Source organism: Vulpes vulpes, chromosome 2 (genome assembly GCF_048418805.1).
Source record: "Vulpes vulpes isolate BD-2025 chromosome 2, VulVul3, whole genome shotgun sequence".
In the NCBI taxonomy this organism is placed as follows: Eukaryota; Metazoa; Chordata; class Mammalia; order Carnivora; family Canidae; genus Vulpes; species Vulpes vulpes.
In genome coordinates this window covers 129,477,928-129,501,066 of record NC_132781.1, presented here as the reverse complement: position 1 = coordinate 129,501,066, position 23,139 = coordinate 129,477,928, and the positions used below count along the sequence as shown (strand labels likewise).

General features: G+C 40.7%; 1 protein-coding gene across 1 annotated transcript; it reads right to left on the bottom strand.

The window, feature by feature from the left end:
- Nucleotides 1-932: 932 nt before the first annotated feature.
- Nucleotides 933-1,529, bottom strand: GAPT (GRB2 binding adaptor protein, transmembrane). Its single transcript, XM_025983057.2, has one exon. The coding sequence runs from the start codon at nucleotides 1,470-1,472 to the stop codon at nucleotides 1,002-1,004; it is 471 nt and encodes a 156-aa protein (XP_025838842.1). The 5' UTR covers nucleotides 1,473-1,529; the 3' UTR covers nucleotides 933-1,001.
- Between the last annotated feature and the right edge of the window lie 21,610 nt (nucleotides 1,530-23,139).

Below are 23,139 nucleotides of genomic sequence, written 5' to 3'. Positions count from 1 at the left end.
TTTTACTCCTGCCATGTACAGTAAAAGGAGACAGAAGGTACTCAAAAAATATTTCTTGAATGGATGAATTTATTAGATTTTTCTCAAAACTAGTGAAAAAATGTACAATTTAATACCTTGTCAATTGAACAATACCAAATGCCTCATACGATGGTCTAAAGAGTGGAGCTAAAATATGAATATGAGGCAATTCCTTACTATTTACTAAGGAATTTCAGACATTCTCATATGAGAGCAAATCATAAAATGCTATAGAAAACATTCATATGTTTAAATGAAGACTATTAAATAGGCAGCAAAATCTACAGGAAATCAGAAAAGGAAAAGGGAAAGATAAGTTTGGAATAATTCAGAAGACTTGGGGAAGAAGTTGCATCTGATGCAGGCTTGAAAGGGGGCAGACAAGCAAAGCCAAGGATGACGGATGAGTCTGGCAGGTTTTCAGATGATTCAGATGAAAGCAGAGTAGTGAGAAATTTGTAGAAGTCACTGGGAAAGTAAAATGGAACCAACTGTGGGAAATTGTAAGTTCTGGAGTTAAAATTATAAAGAGTATGTCTTTTGTAAAAAGGATCACTAAGAGGTGTTAAGCAAAGGGCTGTTGTGGCATTTGGGAGTATTTTCTGAAGACAAATTTGGCAGCATCATGGGAACTGACTGAATGTGTAGAAACTAGAGCCAGAAAGACTAGTTAGAAGACTGACAAAGATCTTGAGCCAGAAGGAGATGATAGAGCTAGAAATAAGAGGAAAAAAATAACGGAACATTTAGAAGGAAGAATCAATGTAACATAAAACAGAGTTAATCTAGGGAAAGGTGAGCAAAGAGGATATCTGGAATTAACCCACAGTGATACACAGAGAGGAGGTTCAGGAGGGTGGAGACAGATGAAAGATCACTGAGTTTCATCTGAAGGACATGATTAACAATGACATTAGTACAATGGAAGTCCCAGTGAATGTTTATCCTCTAATAACTAAACCCAGGATTTTCAAAAGTTGTTATGAATCTGGAAGAATATATATGTCTTCATCTTGAGGGACTTCGGGAGTACTAGGCTTCTGGAAGTTACAATATTGAAACAGCATCTCATTTCCATAGATGTGCTCCTCGAAACTGGTCGGCCGAGTGTTCTCATATAGTTCGTTATCGGTTTCTTCCTTAGCTTTGGGAGCACCACTTTCCACATTCTCATAGTTGTCATGTGAGTTAGTCTCTCTCCCAGAAGATTTGTAGTCTTGGGTCTGAACTGAGATTTTATATCTTGAGCTGACAGCAAGGGGACTTGAGAGTGTTTTAGTATAGTTTTTTTTCCTGCTGCTCCTCCTTTGCAAGAACCTTGGTAAGGTAAATTGCACCAGGTCACGGTGCTTCCAGCGCCAAATACACCCAATTCCACAAATCAACAACAGGAAAAGAAGGGAAATTCCTATAGAAGTGGCCACTGATGTGTTTCCACAGCTTTTCAACATTTCTACACAGGCAGTGTTGTTCAGCCGTATGGCAGAGCCCTCAATGAGTTCACAGGCGCAGACCAATGTAATTCCTTGCAGGGTATAGTTTAAAAGTAATCTTGGAAGCTCTTTTAGGCATTTATTTTTCAGAGGTAAAAGAACATTATTTGGCAAAGTCCTGATACAATTAGAGGAGAGATTGAGTACACTTAGCCTTGGAAGATCCTTCTCATTGTATGTGATCTTTTCCACATTACAACCGTTAATGGATAATTGCACTGTATCAGGGGGGACTTTAATTGATTCTACTCCACTTTCTTTCAGTGAATCACACAATGAAGCAGAAATGAGTGGAAAATAATGGCAGAGCAGACAACTCAAGAAAGAGATGGTTGAACGATCTGCCATCCAGATGGTTCCTATAAATTAAAAAAATATATTAATTGCATATTTATTACACAATATAATAGGGAAATCTACCAATATGTACCAATTTATTAAGCACCAGCATTTGGTGAGTTTCTGCCTCAAAACAGAATACAGTACTAGCTGTTGTGAGGAGAGAAAAAGAGAAGAACTTCTATCTGCTCAAGCCTGAGTGGTCTTATCAATTAGATTTCAACATGGCTTTTGACAATAAGGCCAAGCATTTTCAAGTGAGGGACAATGCTCTGAATGCAACAGGAGGAAGGGGCAAGGGTATACCTGTGCGGTGATTTTCATTACTTATTGCCTCCTCTGTGAGGCCTTTTCCTTAATCACTCCTTCACCTGTGTGGCCTATGAATGAGTCCATTCTCTATTACAGTATGACAGCCCACATGACAAGGAATTGTGTGTCTTCCTACCTGGTTAAATGGTGGGCAGGGATCAGGTCTTTTCATCTTTATATTCCTAGATAATAGGATAGTACCTAGAGCAGAAAAGAAATTCAATTGATATTTATTAAATAAGTGAGTCGAGAAACAAATGACTCCAAGTCTCAGCATCTAATTGCTTAAGTTTTTTAAAACTTAATACATGTCTTCTAAAGGGTATAGATTTTTTTGTTTTAAGATTTTGTTTATTTATTTGAGAGAGAGTGGGGAGAGAGAGAGAGCAAGAGACACCACAAGCAGGGGTGAGGGGCAGAGGGAGAGGGAGAAGCAAACTCTCTGCTGAGTAGGGATTCCCAACATGCGGCTCGATCCCAGGACCCCAGGATCATGACCTGAGCCGAATGCAGACACTTAACCAACTGAGAGCCACCTAGGTGCCCTAAAGGGCACAGTTGATATTTAAAAGAAGAAAGACTTCTTTGACTTACAAAAAAATATATATATCTAAAACAAACTTTGAAAGGCTTTCGATCACTAGTGTTCTCACAACTTCTAGAAAACAACTTTTCAGTTAAGATAATTTCAGAATGTTTTCTGCCAAAACTTTAAAATGGCAAAGAGGAGATAAATGAAAAGTATTCAATCAGACTGAGTGTTGTACTATGATTTTATCAACAAAACATTATTACTGTATGTTTTCCGCCTAGACACAGAAATAGATTTTAACTGTTGCTGTTTGTAGTTTTATTGAGATACATAACTGATATACAACATTGTATAGGTTCAAGGTACACAGCCTGATGATTTGATATATGAATACATATTATGAAATGATCCCCACACTAAATTTAGTTGATGACAATCACCTCACATAGTTACAGATTTTTTCATCTCATAATAATAAGATCTACTCTCTTAGCAACTTTCAAATTTACAATACAGTGTTAACTATAGTCATCCAATATTGTTAACAGTACTTGTGGGATGACTATCATCTATTGAATGTCACTGTTGATAATATTTAGTTAAAGCTTATTTTGGATCAACTCCTAAACACTTTTACATGGATTTTCTCATTTGATCCTACAGATGCCATATGAAGTAGATACTACTGTTATGCCCATTTTACAGAAGAGTAAGGAGAAGATTAAAGAATTTAATTTCCTGAATAACTAACAAGTGACTGAATCAGGATTCAAGTAAACTTTGCCCCCAAATACTATTCTTACCCAAATTTCTATAAATGACTATCGAGAACATCTATTGCTAAATTTTCATAGCTCATTTTGCTCTGATGTTCTTGAGAGCTGGAGTTCTTATTTATCTTTATATTACCAAAACCAGTACTAGACACAGAAGAGCTACTTTCTTAAATATTTGTTAGTGAATGGAGCAAACAGCATTAGGATAACAGTAGTAACAATAAACAGGGAAAAAGTAACCCCAGTAAGGTGAGCCCTGCATTCGGTGAGTTTTCACACAAGATAGTAAATTTGTTCAAGGTTGGAATACATCAGTGTGAAAAATTTCAGTTTCGCATTTCACACAAAATACCAAATTACATATAAAATTGAGTTAACTTTTACAAAATGTATTCGATAAATCTATATGGACAGATATCCCAGATCTAGACACCTTTTAAATTCTTTGGAACCTCTTAGGTTCCCTCCTTTATAAAGACCAGACATAATGCTGTGTCCAAAGGCAAGTATTTGGCAAATAACATTAACCATTAGTACCTCATTTCCTTTCTAAAACAGGTAAGAACTGATTTTATGTAAGATCTTTTTATAGTATAAGTGATTACTCATTTAAGCAAAAATTTGGTAGCATATTTGAACTGAATTTCAAATATAGATTACACTTAGTCACCTTTTTAAAAAGCTAAGCTTGCAACAAAAGTGGGGGAGGTGGACTATTGCTAAGGATTAGATAATAAATTGCCCTCTCAATTTCCAAGACGAGAATTTATTGTTATCATCTATGTTGTTCTATGTAGATATTCCAAAACATGCCAAATATTAAAACTGTCTGTTGGGGATCCCTGGGGCGCTCAGCGTTTTGGTGCCTGCCTTTGGCCCAGGGCATGATCCTGGAGTCCCGGGATCGAGTCCCGCATCAGGCTCCCTGCATGGAGCCTGCTTCTCTCTCTGCCTGTGTCTCTGCCTCTCTCTCTCTCTCTCTCTCTGTGTATGTCTCTCATGAATAAATAAATAAAATCTTTCAAAAAAAAACTGTCAAAGAAATACTTACTGAGATAAACACAAGAAGACTTTTTAGAGAAGAAGAAATTTATCCTTTTTCTTCTCTCCAAAACAACTTAATAGGAAAAACTCTGAGAGGTAAAATGGAAAGACTTACTGGAAAGAAGACTATATGTTAAAAGAGAGCCTTTCAAAGCCAGCTTAACTTCAAATAAGTCTCATTTTGCCCAATCTGCAAGAAGGCTGTTCCTGTTTTGGAAAACGGTTCCAACAGGCTACCTAACAATTCTCATTTGTCTTAAAATCACAAATGGTTGATAGATGTCTGTAATCTTCAAAAGCAGAATATTGCTCTTCTTTTTGGAAACAAGACAGTAGTAGCAAAGGCTAATCTTATACAAAGAAGCATACATACTGGTAAGGATAGGTTAACATCACCCTTAGTTTGTAAACTGATTTTTTCCTCCTATTGCTACCTATGGCCACCTAAAACTTTTGTCTGGTAACATAAAAAAGGTCAAGGTCATTATTTAAAATGGACTTGTTCCCTACAGTTTTTCATTACCCACACACCTTAAATCAGCTTCTCACTTACCTTGAGACAGTTAAGCCAAACTCTTTTCTATCCTTCTGCTTAAACCTGCTTTAGTGTTCCTCTTTTTCGCTTTGGTCAGTTACTTCCTTCTTTACCCCCTCCTTTTAGATTATTTCATACTTGTGAGGTTTCCTGGTTCTAGAGGAAGTTCTTATCAGAAGTACCAGAATTAAGATAAATGGCATTAGTTTTTGAAAAACAAGTCCAGCCCTTCATCCTTATCATTAATTCTCCAACTATATCAGAAAATAATGCGTGGAGCCCAGATGCTTTTTTTATTTGTGCGATATTTGCAGTCCTCACTTGAGAATCAATAACAATCATTTCATTTGCATTTAAAACTTTTTAAAAAGAAAATTTTGGGGCAGCCTGGGTGGCTCGGCAGTTTAGCACTGCCTTCAGTCCAGGGCTGAAGATCCTGGAGACCCAGGATCGAGTCCCACGTCGGGCTCCTTGCATGGAGCCTGCTTCTCCCTCTGCCTGTGTCTCTGCCTCTCTGTGTGTGTGTGTGTCTATCATGAATAAATAAATAAAATCTTAAAAAAAATTTTTTTTGAAATGTAGTTACATGGAGGTCTTGTTTATCTGTTTATTTGTAGGATTGCCAAAACGGCTCTCAATTCAAATACTATGTCCCAGTGCCACCAGTTATGTTTCCACTCATCAAACCAGTGTCTGATTTTGGCTCCAAAAATGTTAATATTCCTTTAAGTTGAGAAGATAGGAATTTCTCAAAGTATATATTCAACTTGAGTTGTGAGATTTCTGTGATCTTCTAGTAGGGAAAAAGAAAAACCGTTTTATTTTGTTTAATAACAGAAGCCAGCATATTCTGGGCACTCAATGTGTCTTCTAAATACTTCGTGGATTGCTCAGTAACTCCCGACATTCACCCATGGGAGAGAGCTGCGAATCATCCTATGTTTCCCGGGAGGAAATGGAAGCAGAGGGATAACCTAATGCCCCGCCCAGTGTGGTCTGGCAGTGTGCCTCCAGCACCTGTGTATTAAACCAGAGTACTTGCTAGCTTGGGTGAATACCATGTTTCCAACATAGAACTCTTGTTTAAGAGCATTTTTCAGACACTAACTCTATGGAGCAAAAAGAAAAAGGCTGAATTAAAAAGAGGAGATCATAAAGCCATGGGAAGTTTGCCTTTTAAATTGTTTTGGGACATGAACCCAGAGGATTTTCAAACCCAGAGGATTTCCTTTGAACCAGGTGATTTATTTTATTTTATTTTTTAAGATTTTATTTATTTATTTATGAGAGACACAGAGAGAAAGGCAAAGACAGAAGCAGAAGGAGAAGCAGATTCCCCACTAGGAGCCTGATGCAAGATTCGATCCCAGGACCCTGGGATCATGCCCTGAGCCAAAGGCAGATGCTCAACCACTGAGCCACCCAGGCATCCCCTAAACCAGGTGATTTAAAAGAAGGTTTCATTATTGAAATATCAACCAGACGTCAGAAGAACAATGTCATTATGGATGGAGCATGGACATTGGGCCAGGAATCGCACTAAGCCATGGGGATGCAATAATGAACAGACTCCTCTGTAGCATCTAAAGCCTATCAGAAGAGGCTGCTGTCCACACAGATCATTTCAGATCAAAGACATGGGGCTAAGAAAGACATGAATGATCTGTTATGCATAGAGGACAGTGGGAATAGGGAAAAGAGGCATCCAATTCAGAATAGTAAAGAAAGGCAAGACCTGAGCAAAGCCTCATAGAATAAAAAGGAGTTAATCAAGGCAGAAGAGAAGGGTTCCAGTAAAAACCCAAGAGTGAAAGAGGTTATGAAGTGCTGTGAGGAATGAACCATGGAAGACAGTACTACCCTCCTGGTGTTCCATTTTAAGCTGTGAAATCTGCCACCTTGGAATATCTATCACAGCTAAAGACAGATACATTGTTATGGTTCATTGGGCAACTTAAAAAAGTTAGGTTATGATCCAGGGCTTAAAAACAAACAAAAAAACTTGATAATGAAAGACAAAAAAAAGGCTGAGGAGTATCATTCCTAGGTATAGATTCAACAGAAATGAGGCCTGTTTCTGTTTATACATGCTTTACTTCATATCTCAAGGTTCTAGAAACTTTCCAAAGGTCCCTCAACAATTCAATGGGTAAACAGAACATGATAAAACAATACAACTGAATATTACATATAGCAATAAAAAATCCCAAAGACTGATACATTACAACACAGATGGATTTCACAAACAAAATATAGACTTTATTTTTTAAAAAGATTTTATTTATTTTTACGAGAGAGAGAGAGAGAGAGAGAGAGAGAGAGCACCTGCTGGGGGAGAGGCAAATGGAGAGGGAGAGACAGACTCCCTGCTGAGCAGGGAGCCTGATATGGGGCTCGATCTCAGGACCATGAGGTCATACCTGAGCTGAAGGCAAACCCTTCACCTACTGAGCCACTCAGGTGTCCCTAATATAGATTTTAAAAAGCTAAGCACAAAAGAGTAAAACTGTAAGGTTCCATTCTCAAATCATGGAAAGCTTATCTATGAACACAGAATGGCAGAAGTCAGAAAAATGGGGATTACTCTAGACTGGAAGGTGCATGAAGGAGACTTTAAAAGTCATGAAAAAAAAAGTCATGAAAAGTTGGGGTGCCTGGATGGCTTAGTTAAGCATCCAACTCTTGACTTCAGTTCAGGTAATGATCTAGGATCATGAGATTGAGCCCCGAGTTGGGCTCTGCATTAACCAGGGAGTCTGCTTGAGATTCTCTCTCTAGCCCTCCTCCTTCCCCCGTTCATGTGTGCTCTCTTTTCTCTCTCTAAAAATAAATAAATAAATAAATAAATAAATAAATAAATGCCATGAACAGTTGATATATATATATATATATATATATATATATATATATATATATATATATATAATTTTTATTCATTCAGATTACCACCTCCTTTGGTAAACTGGCCTTGTAATTGGGATGGAGTAATACTTTGCTCAACTATGGGCAGACTTTGAGGTGGATAAATTCCAAATTTACCTAGAGTTTCTTGAGTCTAAAGGTGGGTAAGGCTGATGGTAAGAACGAGGGGAGTTATTAATGAATCCTGAGCCTAGTCAAAGTAGGGAATTTCTACTTTCTGAGATTTTGAATATGTTCTTTCATTGGTACAACAGAACTTACTTAAAGATGTGGTGCAGAAAAGTCATGCTCAACCTAGAAATAAATATCATTATAAAGCAATTTTATCTAAAAGAAATAATTCTAGCATCTTGGACAAGTAATACAACTTCTTGGTCTTGCTTTCTTCATCCATAGGACAACAATCGATTGAATGATCCCTAATGTCTCCTCAACTCCTACTAAGTACATACGAACAGTGTAAATAGTTGTCACATTCAAAAGAGGGTTTTAAAAACTATTTTTCATGTGTAGTATCTACTTCTCCTTTTATTATGACTCCCTCTTTTCATCATTAGTCTTTCCTAATTGCTACAAAGATCAGATAACATGACTTGAAGTTTGCTTCAACTCCAGTTGAACACTCCCTCCTTCCCCCTTTTATTCCTCAGATGACAATAAACGGACACTGCAAAACTTGAGCGATCATTCCACATGAAAAAAATGGAAAACCTTTATACATCTTTATGAATAAAAGGGAAAGCTGCATAATTCAGCATTCCTCTAGTAAAGAGACACACCATTCATCTTAGATTGTGGATACGATTTCACAAGTCAGATACCCGATAAACTATTTCAACAGAGTTTTTGTTCAGTTGAGGAGAGTACCGTAAACTAGGATTAGTAATAGCCTCCAAATCAGTCACAGTGTGACTCTGCCAACTTCTTCAGTTTTAAGTAACTGAGTATATTCTGGAACCACGCACTGTAGTCAGGCTGGATGTGAGAACTGCTGGACAGCAGACAGGACAGAGAAGACTACCATGACCATTTCAGATCTGGCAGTGGGAGGGGACCAGGATGGCAGGTTAGATTGAAGAAGGAGGCACTATTCTAAATCCTTCGCATTGAGACCCTGAATAATCGCCTTTGCACACTGATGCTGAGTGAGAAATCAGGGGAAGAAGAGAACAGTAACTGCTTTAGATTCATTTTCTCTGCCTGCCCTGCCCCTGGGATGCTGTCCTATATAACTCTATTCCCATGAAGAGTAGTAGGAGGTGAAAAAAGCATCAAAACAACTACACCAAAGTGGGTGGGAGCTAGGGATCTGTCTAAAAGGGCACTGATAACCAGGTATTCCTTTTTTCCCTCTGCAGGAAATTGGCTTCAGATGCCAATTCAACTTCAGATGACCACTGAACATTCACCCAGAAAGCAAAGGCTGAAGGGTACAGGGCATAAGTGGTTTAACAGCTCCAAATAAGCCTTGTGATCCTCCAGCCACACCAGTTTCTCCAAAATCCTTCTTCTGTGCTCCCTTATAGATACAATCACAATAGAACAAGGTTAAGTGACATTGTCCTTTCTGCTCTTAGGAGACATACCTCTCATCATGACATGTTCCTTTTATTGCTTAATTTACCAGAATTTCAAGACTATCTCCTCCTTGTCTTCAGAGTCTACCCCTGTCTCTGACATTATCAACTAGCTTGGGCCAGTCACTGTACCACAGAGAGTCTCAATTTCCTCATCTGCAAAATGGACTTTAATGAGTCACTGGTTCTTATCTCTAGTCCCTCACTAGGGATCTCCTGAGGCGCTTTCAAAAAAATCAATGCTTGGATTCCAGGTCACAAAAACTACAGCAAAATATCTGAGGGTATAAAACATCAGTAGTTTTCAAAAGTTCCTCAGGTAATTAAAAGTCCCCAGCGAGCCAGTATTGAGTACACAGGCATTTTCTGAGCCATTATCCTAGGATTCTGCTCAATGACCTTGATGCAACTGCTGAACTCTATTTAGTTTTCTTCACTATAAGAATGGAACTTGAGAGATAATGTTGCAAGAAAAGTTAAAAAAAATCTACAAAGTGCTCAAAATTCATCAGAGAAGTTCATGTTATCAAAAGCTCCTAAGGAATTTGTATGCTGGCTAAAATGGCACTAATAGTTCATGCTCGCTGAGCATGTGTACCACTGCCCCCCACCCAGCCCCCCTCATATGGGTTTTCTTTTTTAATTGTCACAACAAACATAAAGATGGGTTGTAAGCACTAATCCAGAGGTGAGGAAATGGAGGCGTTGAAGGACAAACGGCTTGCCCACCATCATACAGCTTGTGCCAGAGTCTGAATTCAAACTCTGGCCATATGACTTGTATCTAGAGCCAGTGTTTTTCACCTCTGCAGTACTATGAACTGCCCTCTTACTTCTTAATTATGTAACCAAATTCCTGAGAGGGCCCAGATTAAAATATGCTTTGCTCCAGATGGTACACAGCTGAATCCCTATCTATTGCTGAACATTTGACCTGAGCTAGAGACGGCGGCCCAAGTGGAGGGGGTTAATGAGTCTGATGGCAGGAGGGGAGCTTTTGCTGGAGTTCTAATGAAGGATGAATGTTCTTAGGAAGTGATAGAGAAGGTAGAAAAAGGAGAGACTGGGGTATGAGATCAGGAAGGCCGTGACCAAGAATCTTTCTTCTGTACATTTCATGGGAGAGTGACACACTCACGATGGGGCCTTAGCGTGGTGATCCTTGTTGCTATTGTGGGGAATGATGGAAACAACCTCATGTTTGGCTCTGATGCAACTGAGTGCAATTCCAAAGACAGTCTACTCACTCATCTGTATATGCGAGGACATATTATTTTTTTCCAGACCTCATCATCTCTTGCCTGGGCAACTTACTGCCCCTCTTCCTCCTAACCTGGTCATTCAATAGTACGACTGTATCCTGCAAGCTGACAGAGCGATACTTTCCAAATATGGATCCCACACATCGGTCCCCTGCGTGAGACCCTTGAGTGGTGCCCTGTAGTCTGAGAGTTAAACCCCAGCCCTACCACAGGTGGTCAGAAAGCTTTCTGTGGTCTAGCCCCCACCTCTTGGTGTCCTCTCCAGCCTCCTCCCTCCCTCCCTTGATCCCAGACACAACTGCCTTCTTACTAATCCTGCAACACTTCAGGTTCCTTCCTGCCTATAGGCCTGGCAGTAGTTGTTCCTTTTAACTCAATGGTAGTCTCCAAGATTGCCTACACATCCCTCATTCAGGCTTCCTCTTAGATATCTCCTCCTCAGGGGTGACTTCGTTGGCCATCCTACTCTAGAGTCCACCCTACTCTGCCTCCCACCCCCACTCACCCCTCCATTTATTTGCTCTCACTGCTCTCATACCACCCCATTTATTTTCATCAGAGCCTTTAGTACTAATACTTATATATACATATATTTGTTTATTCTCGTATTCCCTTACCTTTTAGTGTTAATTTCATAACAATGTGTAACAACATAAGAACAGGGACCATGTCTTATTCCCCGCTCTATCTCTAGCAGTGTCTATTATGTCATACAAAGGGGAACATTAAACATTTGCTGAGTGAATAAATGAAAGCAAGAGGCATCATTCTGAAAAACAACCTTTGAGCTAAAGCAGATTTTTTTGGTATTAAACATAAACAGACATCAGACTTAATAAAACATATACATGTGTATGTCTATCTGCATACCATATTTACACATAAACACATCAATGTTTAAATATATATTTTTGAGAGAATAATAATTTAAAAAGCACCAATGTATTAACACTCAGATGGAGAAACTGAAAATTATCACTTCTTTGGAAGCCCCAATTTGCCCTACTGTGTAACATTGTCCTCGTCTCCAGAATAACAATGATCTCTCCCTCTGCCCCACTCTCTCACTTTCTAAAAATAAATAAATAGATCTTTAAAAATTTTCAACTTCCCACTATTCAGATATCTAAATATTCCTATCCTTCTGCCCTTTCTTCCTTAGGGCTCATCACTATTTGACCATACATTTTACTTGTCTTATATGCAAATTATATTTTATTGTATCTTATTGATTGTCTTCTCAACTAGAATATGAGCTCCTTAAAGGCAGGAACTTTCAACTTTTTTCATTGCTATGTCCCCAGGGTCTAGAGAAGTGTCTAGTACACACCAGGTGCTCAACAGATAATTGTCGAATTAGTGAATGAACTGAATGGAGAGGACTCTGGTTTGTTGGATCCTAGTTAAGGGTTACCATAGCCAACAGTTTCTTGTTAGCAAACACCAGGTTCCATGTCAATGTCTATGTTCGTGAATGAAGGTGATTGGTCATGAATGCAGGCAGTAGCCTGACAAGATAATTTGATTCTCTTCCTCAAAGTTCATTTTGCCTAATTGTGGCCACTTTTGATGGGATATAGACTTTCCTGGTCGTGCCATGATATTATTCACAATTATCCTGTTCGGGTACACATATGGCCTGACCTCTGAATGTAAAATTCGTCAATGGAGGGAGGCTGTGCAGTGGTACCCATTGTCTTGTGAAAGGTCATGTGTCAGAGGGACGGGTCTAAAAAGTGCCCTGAGAGCATAGAGCTCTCAACAGGGCTCTAGCATGGACCACACATGGATGTCCAAGGGAGATGAGGTCAAAGCCAGGCGGTGCTTAGTATTTTCTGTTTCTAAGTATGGTTGCTAGGGATAGGTCAAAAAAGAACACTTCTGTGAGAGTAAAAAGGGCATTCAAGTCTCCTGACAGCATATTGTGAAGACAAACCAAGTGCAGGAGAATATCAGGACCGGCACACTGGAACCTTCTGTCCTTGGCTTAAAAAAGAGTGCAGAATCTTTGCAGTTACTTATGAAACTAAACATACTCTTCCCATATGATCCAGCCATCGTGTTCCTTGGTATTTACCCAAAACAATTAAAAACTTCTATCCACACAAAACCTGCACAAGCAGCTTTATGCCTAATTTCCAAAACTTGGTAGCAACCAAGATGTCCTTTAGTAGCTGAAAGGATAAACTGCAGTTCTACCAGACAATGAGATCTTATTCCATGCTCCTAAGAAAGCTATCAATCAAGCCATAATAATATACAGAGGAACCTAAAACACACATTAGTGAGGAGAAGCCAATCTGAAAAGTATACACACTGTATGATTCTAACCGTATGACGCTCTGGAAAAGGTAAAATTATGGAGATGGTAAAAAGGTCAGTGGGTGTAAAGGGTTGCGAAGGGGGAAGCTATGAGTGACCAGAGCACAGAGGATTTTTAGGGAAGTGCAACTACTCTGTATGATACCAGAGTGAGGAATAAATGGCCTTACACATTTGTCCACACTCACAGGATGTTCACCACCAAGAGTGAACTTCAGCATAAACTACAGAGATTATGATGGGTCAGAGTAGGCTCATTGATCTAACAAATTGGTCCTCTGAGGTGGGGGGGTAATGTTGGTAATGAGGGAGGTGCTGCAAGTATGGAGGTGGGGGCACATGGGAAATCTCAGTACCTTCCCCTCAATTTTGCTGTGTATCTAAGACTGCTCTAACAAACTACAGTCTTAATTTTTTTAAAAAAAGATGCAAAATAGGCTTCAATAGGATCCATCACTTGCAGCTAAAACTGTGATTGATACACTGTGTATTTTTGCACTCTGCTTTTAGACCCTCCTTGGACAGGCTGTATTGGATATGTACTGGAGATCCTCTGTTGCCAGGGACACAGCCACAACTCAGACTGGCTTACACAAAGCAGATCTGTTGACCTACATGACTGGAAAGTCCATGAGCTGAATTTCATTAATAATGTTTCGTATCACAAACTACCTGGCAGGTACATGGATCCTCATTATAATGGTTTTCATTTTCTTTAATATCTGCAAGTATTTCCAGACAAACTAAAACAAAGCAAAATAAAACAAATGCAAAGTGGCTGGATGTAGTAGCTTAAGAAATGTCATTGGTATGATGGTCTCTCCTCCCTTTCCTCTGCAGGCCCTGTCCAGGTGGGATCCCCTTGCTGCAGCCTCCAGCCCTGCTGTTATTACAGCTGGGAGCATCCTGGCAAAAGTGCTTCTTCCCTCTCAACATTTCCACAAGTCTCAGAAATAGCCACTGACCCGAGTCAGGTTTCAAGCCAACTCTTGCAAGAACTGTTCAGCTAGAGGTGTGTGCTGTTCTGATGGGGCAGGCCAGGCTCACATGCCTCCCTCCTCCCAGAGCTAATGAAATGAGGCTAACCACTTCTCTTCCCCACTGATGCTTGCATTACCAGAGAATATCATGGTGTTTTGACTAAGAGAAAAGGGATGGATACTAGGCAGGAGGAACACAAGTGACCATTTATGTTCTTGGAGATTATTTAAAGGAAAAACGACAGAAACAGGACAAACAGCTCCCTCAGGACAGAGAGAAGTAATCTCCCAAATTCTGTGGAGATCCTAAGGCCAAATTATTGTCAATAAGTTATCAAGAAGTAGAAGTGGAATTACATCTTCCATCAAAAACACTAGTATTAATGTGACAAAGATTCTATTCTTGACCAAATTCTAGCCAGGCTCCTCTGAGCCCTTTCTTGACTAACCTTCAAATATAATCTATAAAATTTTTTTGAAGATGTTATTTATTTACTCATGAGAGACACACAGAGATAGAAGCAGAGACACAGGCAGAGGGAGAAGCAGGCTCCCTGCAGGGAGCCCAGTGCAGGACTTGATCCCAGGACCTCAGGATCACGACCGGAGCTGAAGGCTTAACCACTGAGCCACCCAGGTGCCCCATGATCTATAAATTCTTGAACAAGTACTAACAGTTTAGGAGGGCTCAAGTCTTCACCTCTAGGACAACTGTCATACTCCCCCTCCAACAAAGTGTCTGCCTGAGAAAACTCAGGGCTGCTCCCCCCAAAAATACTATTTGCTCCAGCCAACCTCTGAAGATAGAGCCTGTCTCCTAGTCTGTGTGAGAAGGTAAAAGCCTAACTTCAATGAAGGCCAGTTAACAAAGGCAGATGGGTTTCACATGGACCAACACTCCCCACCTTCCTGCTTTTTCTTAAGTTCTCACTTTTCCGATTCTACTGAACATGCACTTACCACTCTCTGCCCCTTCCATTTTCAATCTCCCTTTAGAACACCTAGCCACCTTTGTATAAATCCAAGTTGAATTCATTTCACACGGAAATCCTTTTCCTACTCAATAGCATATGACTGAGTCTAGTCTGTACTTGTCACTTGCACTTGACCTAGTATCTGCCTTTACTTATCCCTCACATCTGTATCACCAGTAGGAAAAGAAAAACAGTGCTGAAGGGCTGGTATGCTCCAGAAGCAAATGTAGAACTGAAACCCTAGAGAAGACTGACATCTACTTGGTTTGGCAATGTGCTTTCTTCCTTTCTTTTTTTACACCCACTCCTGTATGCATGTCAAGATATCACTTTCATTGTCATAAACAAGACTTGTCTGCAGTTGATCACAAGAAACCATCACACAAGGAGCCAGCAACACCTGAGGAGGTCATGTGGCTGGCCATCCTAGCTGGTCTGCTCAGCTCTGGGTAGACTGCGCGTGGTGTTTGTCTCCTGTGGCAGATGTCTTTAGAAGCCACTCTGGACTGATAAACTTAGAAACTACTCCACACAAATACAATAAGCTCACCCTTGCATTATAGTGTTATACCAGCCAGAGCGTTCGCTGATGACGTTCTCTACATTTTTTAAAGCTTTACTGAGACATAAATGACAAATTCAAACATATTTAAAAACTGAGAACAGGGATCCCTGGGTGGCACAGTGGTTTAGCGCCTGCCTTTGGCCCAGGGCGCAATCCTGGAGACACAGGATCGAATCCCACGTCGGGCTCCCGGTGCATGGAGCCTGCTTCTCCCTCTGCCTGTGTCTCTGCCTCTCTCTCTCTCTGTGTGTGACTATCATAAATAAAAAAAAGAACAAAACAAAAAAACTGAGGAACAGATCCATCACCTCAGATATTCACTTTCTTTTCTGGAAACAACAACTCTTAAGATTTACTCTTTTAGCAAAATTCAAGTATACACTACAGTCACCATACTACACATTAGGACTTCTGGCCTTTCTTATCTTATAACTAAAAGTTTGTACTCTTTCACAACTTGTCCCCATCTTCCCTGCCCTGCCCCCAGGTCCCTGAAAACCATGATTTTACTATTTCTATGAGTTAGAATTTTTGTTAAGATTCCACATAAATGAAACTGTGCACTATCTGTCTTCTTTTCTCTGGCTGATTCAATTAGCATAATACCCGTGAGGTTCATCAACGGAGTTCCAAATGAGAGGATTTCCATCCTTTTTGCAGCTGAGTAATGTTCCATCACATATACATGCCACATTCTCTTTATTCATCCGTTGAGGCCTCAGGTTGTTTTCATACTTGGCTGTCACGGATAATGCGGAGGTAGTGGTGCCGAAAGCACCCGGGCTGGTTACGGCTGCCGTGGAAGCCTCCATCCCTTCTTACTCGGAGGCCTCTCGCACCATGTGTCCTGCGCGCGGCTCGGAGCCCACGCGGCGCCCGGGGCGGGGAGGGCCGGCGTGCAAGGCCTTCTCCCCGCGGGCACTGCGAGCTGCCCCGGGGCCTCGGCTCCGAGCCCCAGACCCCACTGCTCGCTGTTGCTGACCCGGGGACACCTTCTTGTCCTGCTCACACTTGCGTGAGGGGCGCCGCGTCCCGTCCGGGGGCCTGAGGCGCCTCCTGCAAGCCCACAGCGTCCTGCCTGGGACGGGCTGCGCTCCCCACCGTGCAGGTGAGGCGCCGGGCTCCGCACGGGCCTCCGTGTAGGTGTCAGCACACCCTCGGGGTCTGTCCAGGGGCAGGAGACCCTGTGATACCAGGTGCCGGGGTGTTGCACGCCCGGCTCGCAGGAGCCCGGGGGCCTCGGAGGAAGGGCCCCCTCCAGTCCTCCGTGCCCCGAGGGGCGCGCCCTGTCCCTGAGGGGAGCAGTGGCAGACACCCCGCGCCCTACACTCGCCCCCTAAGGGACACGGGGGCGCCGCTGCCATTCCCCAGGCCAAAGGGAAAGGCTTTGGGACGCTCGCAGCAGCTGGGGGCGAGCCCAGGCATGTCTCTCCCGAGTGGAAGTAGACTTTACTCCCAAGGTGACCGCGGCTGGGGGGGCGTGGGGCTGGGATGAGCATGTACACAATCCTCCCCTGGACTCATGAGCCTGGGGGTGACCTTTGCTCCCCAGATTTATGCAAACCCATCCACTAGCCTGGAGCAGGCCTGCTGCTGCCTGGAGACGCCCACCTTCACCTCCAGGGCCCACCCCACACCATCCCTTTGCTTCAGGGGTTGGTGAGGAACTTTCTCTACTGCCTGTCTGTGGCCTTCTCAGCGAAGAACAGATTCTCAGGATGTTCTTCATTCTTATTTCAGCTCTTTGGTTATTGCACACTATCCTATAGATGTTTGCCAAATGGACCTCAGCCTTCGGTCGACTGCCGCCCAACACTCCGTATGAAAGTCAGGTCCACCCTCCCAAGCAGTCCGCTATCGCCTAAACAGAGGACCCCGTGTGTGCCCGCGCCGGCCAGTGCGGAGAGCCTCAGGCCAACTGTCGAAATCGGATTTTTCGGTTTGTGGTGCCCTCAGGCGGACAGAACCAGAATTGCAGGCCACCTCTCCAAAAAGGAAGGAAGAAGCGTCCTTTCCCACGGAGAGCGTTCTTTGATTACAAAATATTGTTTCTCTGTAGTTCTGTAGCTGTCGTGCACCTACTGTGAAAACCCCAGTGTGATGTGTGGTGACACCTGGCAAGCTGATTCTAAGCTTTATAGGACAGTGGAAGTGATCAAAAATAGCAAAGTCCCTTTAAAGATTAAGCAAAGGTGGGAGGCCTTTCTCCACCAGCTGTCGGGACTTACAATGAAGCTGTAGAGGGTAAGCAAACATAGCCCTCTCACAGGGATAGACCGATCAGATGCAATAAGTAAAGTGTCTGGAAGTGGGCCCACATCCTATGGGACTTTGATATATGACCAAAGAGTCATGACGTCCGTGGGCAAAGCAGGGGACCGTTCAGTAAAGAGAACTAGAAGCCAGTGGCTTTTCCATAGCAAAACGAAGCAAAATCCCTCTCTCACACTGGATGACTTTTCCAGGGCTGCCGGAGCAAAATTCCACAGATTGGGGGGCTCCAAGGAGAGAGATTTTTCTCACAGTTCTGGAGTCTGGAAGTCTAAGCTCAAGGTGTGGGCAGGCTTGGTTTCTCCTGAGACCTGTCTCCTTGGCTTGCAGACGGCTGCCTTCCGGCCGTGTCCTGACGTCCCAAGTACAGTCGTGTTCTGAGGGTTAGGGCTTCAATACATGGAGGTCAAGGAGACAGTTTAACCCATAAACATACCATATACAAAAAAATCTACTCCAGATGGTATAAAGACATAGTGAATTCAAGAACAAAACAAAATGTTAGTTGAAATTTTAAGCAACCAAGTTTCTGAGCACAGGATAGAGAAAGATTGTTTTACTGAAATATTTAATTGGCTAGAAATTTAAATCTAACATTGAAGTCTTTGAAAAGTAACTTAATGAATATAAAAAATAATTTTAGGATTTAATCTAAACATTACAGGACTCTTGGGTGGCTCAGTGGTTGTGCGTCTGCCTTTGGCTCAGGGTGTGATCCCGGGGTTCTAGGATTGAATCCCACATTGGGCTCCCCGCATGGAGCCTGCTTCTCCCTCTACCTGTGTCTCCGCCTCTCTCTCTCTGTGTCTGTCATGAATAAATAAATAAAATCTTTAAAAAATTTTTTAATTAAAAAAATAAATGTTAAATATGTTAAATATATTTTATCTTTACTTATATCCACTAAGCAAGATTTTCAAAATCATTCATAATCAGGAAAATGCAAATTAAGACTTCAATGTTATGTTCATTTTGAATATATTGCCATTTTAAAAATCATTAAAACTAGCAAATCCTGCCAGTAATCTTTGATGAAAGTTTAAATGTTTCTCGAAATACTTGATCAAAACTTTTATTCCTTCTTCAATTTATTTCTCTACCTACTTACCTCTCCCTCTATCTATTTCCTGGACATGTTTATAACAACTTTGGAGAGCAACCATCCCCACCCCATTCACTGTTGCACAAAAGGCCCGTTAACTTACTGCAGTGGACTTAGATCTCCCTCTACTGGTACAAAATGGTAATGCTGACCAAAATGCTGTAAGGCTTTTAATTAAGATGCTTTCACATGCAGAGGTTTCTTTAAGTCATACTCACCAAGTCACTGTGCTGTGCAGAATCAGCATATGGAGTAATGTCACTTCTGAATCTATGTTAAGGGGTACAGTTATTTTCTAATGTCACTTATTTAAACATTTATAAATAACAAAATTATTATAAATAGCAAAAGTAACAAAGAAAAACAAGCTTCCTGAAAGTGGAAAAAACTGAATGACATCTCCAAAAAAATTTTTTTGAAGAACATTTTCCTCTCTTTCCCTTTATGAATTCTTGCAGTTTGCTTATCCTCCACATTCGTACTCCTGGATTTCCTTTGAAGACCATTACTTCAAATGCATGTTTGAAAACTAGTAATAGTGAAGACATTTTTCCCTTAACACCATACAGACCTTTTGAGTGTCTGAAGCTGCTGCCTAGACCCCTCTGGCCAACCTAGTAGTCTTCTAAGTTTTAGCAAGCGCCTTTAGCCTGTTAACTAAACCTTTCTTTGTAGATCTATAGATCATGCATTGTTTCCTAGATAGGCTTGGAAACAACCCTCTTGGACAACCTCCCCCTGGGGTACCAATACATGACCTCTGAGCACCGTGAAATAGTCTGCAGCTGACACCACTGAGTCTGAATGCAATCAAAAAGTGTTCCATTCTGCTCCCCTTTTACTGATGAACTGCCCTGAAGCTCCTTTAAAAATCTTTGGGCCAGCCAGAAATCTCAGAGTTGTTTCTTGGACAAGAGTCTTCCGTCTCCCCAGGTGGCCACCTTCTGAATAAAGCTCCTGTTCCTTCCCAATCACAACTTGTTTCTTGAGTATTGGCTTTTCTAGAGTCCAGCAGCCGAATTTTTTTTTTTTGTAACAATGACACTCTTTTAAAGTGTCCATCGCCAACTCTACAATGAAATTCCATTCAATTGGAATTTTATGTGTGGATCGACGTAAACCCCTTAAAACATTTAAAAACAAGAACCCTTTTAAAAACATTCTCTTGTCAGTAAAGAAGCCTCTTCTGTCATTCTATCTTAATACTGACATTTTACGAGGTCCCATTTTACCATTTTTTAAGACCAGTTGAAAAAACTGGTTACTTACTGTTCATTAACCTTGAAACATAAATTTATTGGGAAATTTACAGGTATTGCAAGTGGGAAATTAAAAGTTAGGAAGAAATTTAATAAAAACCAGGAAAAAGAAATTGGCTAGATGTAGTCTTAGCTTTCCACCAAAGTCTTTAATGCAACACAAAGACACAGGGAAGATTATTAGAGCTATTCCAAAACATGGCTCTTAACACACAGGAAACAGTTAAAGTCATTAAGCTTCTAAATGTATTTATCAAACTTATGCTTCATAAACAAAAGGTATATACCATACAAAGACAAAGGCACTGGATCTCTTTCAATGGATGGGTGTTAACTAGCTCTGCCCTAGTGACTGCCCACTTTGGTGGCTGCTGTAACCCCAGGCACATCTTCCCCTGGGGAGTTCCAGTGTCATCACAAAGGTAGGCACTCAAATAGAAGTGGAAAGCTGTTCTCTCTTTCAAATAGTTTACTTTTCTGAGCTTTTTTTGCCCCACTCAATCAAATTTCCACAGGAGGCAGGAAGAATTACAATTCAATACGTTACCATGCTTCAGACACAAGCCACTCTGGAACCAGTTAGCACTTCACGCTTTCTTTAGCCATCCAAGTACCACCTTACACTCTTCTTTTCCCCCCTCATAACAGAGCTGTTTTCATTAACTGAAAACCCTTTAAAGACATATTTATACTCCACTAAATAGCTAAGAAATCTTTGGCAAGTCATTTTGAGACTTCTCCCATCTAGAAACTGGAGATAATACGGACCAAAACGGTTTGTTGTAAGACTTAAATGAAACAGTCCAAGTAAAATGCTTTGAAAGTCTTAGAATATAGTGTTACGTAAATATTAACTATGAGGAATTTCCTATGGCAATGCCTGTATCAGTTTAGCACTTCTCCTTGGTAATCCAGCAAATTATCCAAAAGGAAAATGGATCACAAAACCACAAACTTTGATATCACTTTCAGTAAAATTAGGGAGAATGACTTCAAAATACTTGTAAGATCCATCAGAAATAACCATAGTTTTCAGAATTTGTATTTAAAATTTCATCTTGAATAACAATTGGATCACATAAAAATGCAAATCTAGGAGCACCTAGGTGGCTCAGTGGTTGAGCTCATGTCATGTCATGTCATGATCCCGGGTCCTAAAATTGAGTCCCACATCTGGCTCCCCACAGGGAGTCTGTTTCTCCCTCTGCCTATTTCTTTGCCTCTCTCTGTGTCATTCATAAATAAATAAGTAAATAAATAAATAAATAAATAAATCTTAAAAAAATGCAAATCTGAAATTTTTGAACATAGTGAAAAAATGAGAAAACCTTCACCATTATGACTTAGGGCGTACACAGCTAACATAGTGGTTTTCCACTGGGACAATCCCCCTCCCCACAGGGTACTTTGGCAGTATCCAAAATCATTTCTGATTGTCACAGCTGGGCATGGGGATGCTATTGGCACTTAGTAGACAGAGATCAGAGATACTGCTAAACAACCACGATGCAGAAGAAAGCCCTCCTACCACAAAGAAGTGCCTGGCCCCAAATGTCAACAGCTCTGAGGTTGGGAAACTCTGAACTAAAATACCCAGAGGCAAATTCATATTATTACATATTTATGTCAATAAGTGAGGAAGGAAAATAAATCTATTTAAAAAGTAATAAAACAGAGTAACTTAACTAGCCCACACTTTCCCTTTTCCCTTAAAAACAGAGGCTGAAAGACAGAAAATCTACTTAAACAAAATAATCACAGAGGAAATTCAAAGAATAATTGGGTACTACTTAATTCCACATAAATAAGATGTATATTCTTCTAAGATCTGACCCGAGAAAACTTCAGAAGTTTAAGTAGACCATTTCTATAGAGGAAAGTGTAGGATATTGTCAGAGAACTGTCCCCTAAAAAGACATCAGTCCTAGATGGTTTCACAGGGCAATTCTGTGAAGCTATCAAAGTTAATAATAATATTAATATTTACATAAATATTCAACAAGTTAAGCATAAGATGGGGGCTTAGATGAGATGTGCTGAAAAGTTACTTTACTATAAGTAATATAAGTTATTACATTAATAACTCATGAATATTTATGTAAATTTTAAAATAAGATATTAGGAAACAAAACCTAGCAGCATAGTAACAGAATATCACGCCACAATGAAGTAGAGTTTACCCCAAGAATGCAAGGATGCTTCAGTATTGAGAAATCAATATCACTTAGCAATAGACATAATATTAATGATTCATATTAATACGTACCAAGAGAAAGTCAAACAATCATTTTCACAAGTACTTAAAAAGCATTTCACAAAGTCAGCATCTATTTTTAATAAAAACCCTTAAGTTAAAAATCAATAAGATATTTAGCTACAAGGATAAAATATAGCTCTCAACTTCAAAGCTGGCATCATGCTTTATAGGGAAAAGCTCTAGAACTCCAGGTAGGAGAAATAGCAAGATGCTCATCTTTACTACCATTATTACTACTCTACCAGAAGGATTGAATCTTAACATTAAAGAAGAAAGATTACAGACAGTAAAATGGAAAAGAACTAAAACTATCATGGTCTATAAATGATGTGACTGAAAAATCCTAGAAAATAAATTTAAAGAGGGATCGCTTATGAAGCATAGGATTCAGTAGCAGGCTGTTGAAATTGATACACGTGGGATCCCGGGGTGGCTCAGCAGTTTTGCACCTGCCTTCGGCCCAGGGTGTGGTCCTGGGGACCCAGGATTGACCTGGGGACCTTAAATTGGAGCCATGTCAGGCTCCCTGCACGGAGCCTGATTCTCCCTCGGCCTGTGTCTCTGCCTCTGTCTCTCTCTCTGTGTCTCTCATGAAT

Coding starts and splice junctions, on each gene's coding strand:
- GAPT (XM_025983057.2), bottom strand. CDS start 1,472: ATGTTGAAAAGCTGTGGAAACACATCAGTGGCCACTTCTATAGGAATT.